Source organism: Arachis duranensis, unplaced genomic scaffold (genome assembly GCF_000817695.3).
Source record: "Arachis duranensis cultivar V14167 unplaced genomic scaffold, aradu.V14167.gnm2.J7QH unplaced_Scaffold_110134, whole genome shotgun sequence".
Classification (NCBI taxonomy): domain Eukaryota; kingdom Viridiplantae; phylum Streptophyta; class Magnoliopsida; order Fabales; family Fabaceae; genus Arachis; species Arachis duranensis.
This window is the reverse complement of record NW_026263787.1, coordinates 12,501-20,398: the sequence shown is the minus strand read 5'-3', so window position 1 is coordinate 20,398 and position 7,898 is coordinate 12,501. Positions and strand designations below refer to the sequence as shown.

General features: G+C 44.7%; 1 protein-coding gene across 1 annotated transcript in view; it reads right to left on the bottom strand.

The window, feature by feature from the left end:
• Window positions 1–3,344: 3,344 nt before the first annotated feature.
• The window catches only part of LOC127743762 (cytochrome b), a 5,827-nt gene continuing 1,273 nt past the window's right edge, over window positions 3,345–7,898 (bottom strand). Inside the window, exon 1 of the mRNA XM_052255944.1 lies at window positions 3,345–7,898. This exon is cut by the window's right edge and continues 1,273 nt beyond it. Within this exon, the coding sequence (XP_052111904.1) occupies window positions 7,666–7,898 (233 nt within the window). The 3' untranslated portion in view covers window positions 3,345–7,665.

Genomic DNA, 7,898 nt, shown 5'->3' with positions numbered 1-7,898 from the left:
GGGCAGAAAGAACATATAAATCGAGAAGTCGCAGAGTCAAGTCACGGAGTCGCAGGGATGTCAAAACAGGAAATGCGTGATCGCATCGCCTTAATAGTTTACAAAAGCAAAATTATTTTGATTGATTACAGACATCGAATAGACAATCTTTTAGACTATTTTGAAACTATATAATCAAATCAGTAGAAAGGCAGAAGAAATGCACCGGTTTCTAATTTAAGAAGAGCTGAAAAAAGGATATGACACTCTTGAAGTAAGTTCTGTCGTCCTACTCGTTCTCTTGTGGGTATGACGAGCGGCTGCGGGGAACTCCGCGAGGGCGATAGGCCCACAGCACCTTATATGCAAGGTTCTTAGCTCATCCCGTAGCCAAAAAAACCAAAAGATGGAAAACAGGGGAATGGCCGGTTATGGAAGGAAAACCCCTTTACCCCCAGCTTCCAGGGCCATCAGGGCGGGAAGGAATGCCAGAAGCAAACGATTCCGCCGCACTGTGTAAGCAAGCAGACAGGCAGGGCAAGAAAGCTAGATCCACAAAGGGCCAGTTCTCCCAAGATGCGGTCAAGCACCCTCTTTCAGTTACATGCCATTTTTCATGTAAAAAAGGCCAAGAACAGAGGAGAAGATACCCTCGCTGGACCAGGACGAGGCTGCTACTCTATCGACGCCTGTATGCGGACACAACTAAAAGGGGGTGAGCCTTTCCCGTAATCCGACATTGACCTAGAACTCGCCCTTTCGGTACCTGTCTAGCAAGCTTTTTCTCTGCCGGTAGCTGGTCAAGAGTAAAGGCGAAGCTTGGATCCGCCTTAGAAGAAAGGTTCGCACTGAACACTTTCCCAATCCCAAAAAAAAAACACACGAAACAAGACACACATGGGCAGGCCCAGCAAACACTTCTCTCTCTTATGTAAAGACAGAAATAAGCAAATATCATAAGAGAAGTGAGGATCATGTCAATCACTGTCAAATCGAATGGAGAATGACACAAAGGCTTCTGTGCATATCCCGGAAAAGAAGTGAAAAGCCCCTAGTCCCCAGGCATTTTCGGTCAACTGGGGGACAAAAAATTCCTCTACAACATCGAATTCCGCGGCAGGAGCGATATCAGATACTGAGTAGGTGGCATAAGTGGTATCATATCAGCAATCCAGTTAAGCAGCATTATACTAGACTCTAACAGAATAAAAGTAAGCGATAGAGAACTTTGCGCCACCATAACCAGATGATTGGAGAAGAAGATCGGAGACAGATATTGATTCCTTGCCGGTGGGCACTCTATTGGGTCTCCTGTGCTACCTCGACCAAAAAGGGCTACAACCTCTGATTCCGGGACATAATTTTTGGCCCTTTACATGAACGAACTGGCTCAGTTTTAGAAGACAATTCAAGACTAACATCATACTCCTCCGCGGCATCGGTGGTTACCACTGAAGGGGATGTTGTCGCTTACTAGGATGTTTTCTCCTAATCGTCTATAGAGTTTTGAGCTAGTGATCCAAAATTTATTTGGCAGAAGCTTCGATCTAGAATGCAGTATCTGGGATTAAAAAAGGATACCGCTCTACTCTAGCAGTAATAAAAAGTCCTCCCCTCCATTCTCCATTGCTTACGGAGACGGCAAATCCAGAGAAAGTTCTAGGCCCTATCTTGGGTTGGCATCAATGTTAGCAGCCCTTCCTCCAAGACTTGCTCCAAAGAATGCCGGGGAGTTGAGTTCGTGCGATAAGAATCAGAGTAAGGGCGGGGGAGAGCTAAAAAGTAAATGGAGTTAATGGGACGACTCCGCCTTCACTAAAGAGGAAGCAAGTAGGGCACAGGCTTTGAGGTTGGAGCCTTGCCCGTGAAGGTATCCCAATAGTTGTGCTAATCCAGCCCATGTGTGTCTTGCTGTCTTCCAGAAGCAAAAAGGAATCCTATCGCTCTAAGAGGAAATGAGGCTGACACTGAGATTTCCTTCCTTTCTGTAAAAGTGAAGACTTTCCGCCTCCAAGCTGGATTTGATTGAAGGACTACTTCCCCCATAACTATCAGAGTTGGAAGCGAATCCCGGATAAGAGTAAGAGCAAACTTATAACTCGCCTTTCAGGCTATGCCCTTTACTTCAAGTTTATTATTTACAAGATTCAACTGAGTAGGGGTAGGAGTCAGGGGTTCGAGCCCTTCTCCCACAATTGGCAAGAGCCAGTGATCGCCAATTCCTTTCCCCTTTCCATCGACAGGGCTCCTCGGACTGGACTAGAGTATACGTTCTTTTGCGCTTCAAGTTTATTATTTACAAGCGATCGAAGTAGGGCAAGTCTCAGTCTTGTATTTGAGGTTGGTGAGAGGGCTGGCCCAGGGCATGCCTTTACTCCAACAGCGGCGAGGGGGTCAATCATCATCGTTTTTCCAGAAAAAGGTAGTTGAAAGCTGGAGCTTTACGAAACGAGTTGTTTTCAAAGCATCCGAGTTGGTAGAGCTTCGAGCGGGAACTTATCGAAAGGAGTGTTGGCAGATCGACCCCCCTTCCATTCCGTGGCACGCGGCGAAGGTAATTGAAAACAAATCAAAACAATGAATAGGAGGGGGCAATAAGAATTCAGTTGTCAATTGTTGGCCCACAGGCACACTTCCTGAAATCGATGTAACTCTACTTACTGTAAAATGGCGGGTTAGGTTTCTTTCATACAGAGATGTCGGCTATTTCACTTGACTCCTATTGAATGATCCGCAAGCCTATAGCCGCCCTCGTGCAAGCAAGCAAAGCCATCCAATCCAGTAGGACTTTGAGCACTAGAGGAAGGTGATGAGTCAGGAAGTCCCAAGTAATAAAGTGATAGAAAGCTGGCCCCCTATTTGATAGAGGTTCTTAATCCCCGGGGATATCTCGTAAGGAAGAATCAGAATCATTTCAGTCCACTGGTTCTAGCTGTAGTAAGCCTGTCGTTCTATTAAGCAAACCTGTAAGTTAGTGATTCAAAGTATAGCCCTGGTGTATGAGATATTGAATTCTCAGACTAAGAATCCGGTATGTTCCCCAGCTAATGAAAGGTGAGCTTGAGCTTCCAGCCCCGCGCTCTACGACTTCGAAGTTAAATCATTCCTCATTCACTTACAGGCAAAAGGCGATAGGCGATCAGTAAATAGCCGAATTGGCATCGATTGAAGAAGAAATTAGTAGATGTCGGGGAATCGAAAAAGCACTTTGTAGCTCTTAATAAGAAGAAGAGGAGAACTTCGGGTAGGCAGGCAACTCACTAGGTATAGGTAGAGTCAAAGATTGTAGCAAGCAAGAGCACAATGTTGTTTTTTTTTTTTTCTATTAGAAAAGATATTAGCAGAGGATTACCTTTTCTTTCAAATCCTAGGCTACGCACCTTGACCATCCTTCTACCTTTACCAACTACTACTAGCAATTACGACAACAGGTGAAATAGCTGATCTTATTCCGAAATAGCTTCTTCTTTTCGGATTCATCTTCTTATGCTCCTAAAGAAAGAGAAGGGCTTTACTCCGAGTTGAAAGAAGAGTTTACATCTTATATATATTTAAGAGACAGCAGGGAATGAATGAACTAGCAAAGGATGGCCTTGACAAATCCTCCTTCGCTCCTGTGGGAGTCGAACCCACTACATAGGTTTCTTCCTTGTTTTACCGACTCAGGTCTCTCTATTCCTGCTAGAAATGTTCGATTTGCTTTGGTGAAGCTGTAGGCCTTACTGAGCTAAAGGCCCCATACGTGGCAACTGAATAAATACCTGTTAGACTCAATCTTTTACCAAAGCCCCCACTCCTTGAAAACTAGATTTCTTTCCTTAATTGCAATATCACAACGAGTCTATAATAGGCGAATTCCAATGCCAGCGCTTTTAGCTAAATAGGATCTATATCTGAACCAAGTAAGGAGGAGGCAGGGGTCATCATGCAGGATCAGCTATACCTCTGAATCCCATAGTAAAGCCTTGTCCATTTCGGGGATGGGCCATGGATTTGATTGGGAAGATTTTGACCCCTTCTCTTCAAAGAGAACCCGCCCTCGTGCTTCTTTATTTCCTTCGCTTGTTAAGGAGTTGGAGCAAGTCTTTTCTGATAAGTTGCCCCTGCTGGCTGGCCCGAAGCGACTCCCCACTTCGAACGCGGGTCTCCGGCAATGGCAGATTTCTGTCTTCGATCGGAGTTTGCACGAATCTGAGGATATTCATACATATCACCTAGTAGTAAAATACGAATCGAATTGAGCGCGACTTCTGCTCATCAAAAGTGGGATTTAGTAAGCGTATTCTAACTAAATAACAGAGCTGCTGAAGGCGGAGGACTCTTGGCCCTATCACACAATAGGTATAGAGTTTGAAGAAAGAAGGTTAGACGATGAATCTAGGGCAGCAGATTCTACTGAAAAAAAAGTACATAGGCTTAAGCATAAGAAAAGGAATTTATTCTTTGAAAAGAGGCCCTTTATCCTATCTGATGGGGTAGGGAAGGATGCTATTTCATTCTCTTTTCTCAAGGAAGATTCCAAACAAAGGAGCTCTTTCATTGAAGTGTCTGCCGCCCGGCCTGGTTACCCCAATCCTTAAGTATTTTCGTGCCATGATCTTATCATTGAATAATCAACGCAACTTCTTTTGGTTGGTCACCACTGGATGATTCCGCGATACACTCCCCCTATCTGCTATTCTATTATCTAAAAGTATCGTCGAGGTATCCTGGTTTCGCCCCCTAGCGGTATAGTTCAATCTTTAGGGGCATCAGGGCCCTCTTTGAAACAAGGAGAAGATTCTAAAAGAGATAAATCGCATATGAAGAAAGTATGCTTCGCTTGTCATTGAAGGCGGTTCCTGCTTCTACCGCGAAAGCAGGACAACGCAAACAAAGGGGGGTAGCGCTGCCCACCTAACAGAAGGCGCGAAAGAAAAGCGAGCCGGGAATTCGGCATCATATCGGTTAGCTGAGCCGGCCTCAAGGAAGAACTTTGATCTTGCCTTTTTCCTACTTTCGTTCCGGGCAGTAATATCAAGTGATCTGATGATCCAACAGTTAAGTCAAAGGCTACGAAAAAACCTTCCTCCGTAAGTTCCTTTACTCTCTCTCTCTTGAGCGCTTTCTGGTGAACACTTTGTGTAACCATTGAGTTCGATTTGAACTAGTTTCAAAGGCTGGATTTCCCTTGGGGAGAACTAGAATCCTATCCTCAGATCTTTCCCTCTTCTGTAATTTTGAGACCAAAAGAAGTAGGGATTGGATCGATGGAACGCCTTTGTGAAGTCTAGCTCTGTTCTATGCCCGCCCCTAAAGAGAAAAGCTTTCTATGATATTCTTTTTTCTAGGGAATCCGCGCTTACTAGACCCTTTTTTTGCAGGCAGGATCTGAAAAGACTAGCTGGACCCGGTTCTGACTAATCACTAAGAGCTCATCGCGAGTTCTCTCGGGGCGGGACCTCAGTAAGTAGGGCATTCAGTACGAAGTAAGCCAAGTGAAGTGATCCCTGCGGCCTATACTAGAAGAGAAGGAAAGAACTTCTTACTCGCATCCCCCTTAAGATGTTAATATGAACGTTTCACAAGAAAGATTGAATCGTGGAATTGATTTTAGTTAGATGAGCTCCTTAAGCTAAGGTAACTCCGGGATAGAGGGACGAAGTGGGCTGCTTTCAAGGGCTAGAATTTCCCTGTTTCGGCGTGAGATTGGCTTAGCTTGGTCTTTCTGTGTACCTAGAGTAAGTTTGCCCATAGCGTAGTAAAAGCTTAAAAGATTCTGGTCCGGTTCGGCCTTATCAAGTATGATTTTAGGGATCCTTTTTTTAGTAAAGTACCCCCCTTTGGTTTTAGGGTTCGATTTGCCAACTGATCCGAGTTGGATTGGGTCAGGAACGGTAATAAGGCTCTAGTTCGACTAGCAGCTTGCCTTATCGAATAGGGGCGAGAGGGAGAAAAAAATAGCAAGTACTACTCTTTCTCTTTGAACGAATCCGAAGCCTATCTTTATAACTGTGGGGAGATGGATTTGATTTGAACCTAAATCCTTGGATCGCCCATGTGTCTATGAAGAGGTTAAGCTAAGCCACTTCTTTCGCCTTTCGCTTTACAGTAGTTATGTGATCTTAGCCTTTAAGCTTTGAGCTTGCTTTTTCAAAAAGATGAGGATGTGAAGCTGTGAACAAAGAGTCTCTTGTCCCGTCTTAGACTGCTCTGGCTCGGTACTGTGTCGATTGGGTCTGAGGATTCTTCTATCCATTTGGTCTTCTTTGTACCGTACCCAGAGAAAGGAGAAGATCGAATTAGCTCTGCTAAGGAATCGAAAGCATCCTATCCGCTAAGAGCGAAAAATCACATATTTAGAAATAAGGTATAGAGCAGCCTACCTCTAGTGCTTTCTTCACTGCCTCCTGACGTTTCATCCACTTCCACTACCAGGGTAGGGCTGGCTGTCGGATGCGCTATGCGCTAAGGCTACTTATTGCGCTATCCCTCATCATTGATTTACCAAACTGCCATCTCATCTTGCATCCGAAAGAAGTGACAGCCTGCCTGAGATGCCATGTTGATATTGCCAGAAGAGAAGAAGGCCTATCTTAGATATGCCTATTTGAACTATGCCTAGCTGCCGAGGGAGAGGTAGCCTATAGACTCAAGGCCTACTACTATGACTATTCTATGGTTTTGCCGTTAGCTGGAATAAGTGTACTCAACCGTGCTAACCTTCGCCTCGTGGCTCGATCAAGGCGCTATCGCATTATCTGAAAGAGCGACTATCCCGTGCCATCTGTAGCTCTTGCCCTGTTTATTATGAGAATAAAGAAGTCCCCTACTCCCGTACTTCACGCGCTATCCTCTATTCCATTATGTATCGCCGCTAGCTCATACCATGTGTCTTTGAACCGCTATTGCTCTGTGTCCGGATTCACTATGCTATGGCTAACTGAACTAGGACCATTGGAAAGAGAGAAGATATTGCCTGTCCAGAAGTAGCTTATGTCATGTCGTGCTACGAATGAAAGAGGTCCCTACCCTCAGTTCACCTTACCGGGCTTGATTCGTGAAAGTCAGCTCCGGCTTTCGGCACCGGTTACGAGAACAGTAAGAGTTCATTCTGTCCCACTTGGCTCAATAGCCGGAGAAAAAATAGCAGCTTATGATGATTCCATTTCAAATGCTATTATTCCTCCAACAGTGGATAGGCAAAGAAAGCAGTCACCCACCAGGAAGGCATAGAGTGAAGCCAGGAAAGGAATTGGTTACTACAGACAGACCAGATTCAATAGCGCCGGTAACACCTCCAAGACCAAGAGCCGCGGATAATCTAACTCTAACAACGGGTATTCATCCCATCTCGAGTTCTAAACTATTCTGATGATTGACACGTTGATTTTAGTACCCCTTAAATGATAGGGTGGGTTCGTATGTTTTTGTGAAAGCTCGGCTCCAGTTATTGCTGATGTCCAGTCATCCACATTGGAATTCCTTGGAAAAGAAGGCTAACTGCTTGTTGGCTGGGAGCTGTATGAGCGGTAAGTCTATTAGCACGATGATTCTTCTTCGCCTTTATTTCAAAAATCTTTGCCCTATCTAAGCTATATAAAAATAGCCAACAAAAAAAGGTATGCGCTTGTCAATTCATTCTTGGTGTAATACGTAAATGATTGGTGTCATAATTTTTCACTGATCAGGTGTGGGCTTACAGGGCTAGGGCTCATCCGTGTAAGAATTAGGAATTCCTCTTCCAACTCGTCCCGGAATGGGCGTTATGGCAAAGAACAAGAAGAAAACTAAAGGAGGAATTTGTCCAATAGTAACAAAAGGTGCCTCCACTGGTTGACATCCGATCCAACCTAGTAGTAAGCGATCCGCCAAAAGCAACCAAAATATTCCTTGGTGAATCGGGCGAAAACTTGAACTACGCACATACATACTTTTAA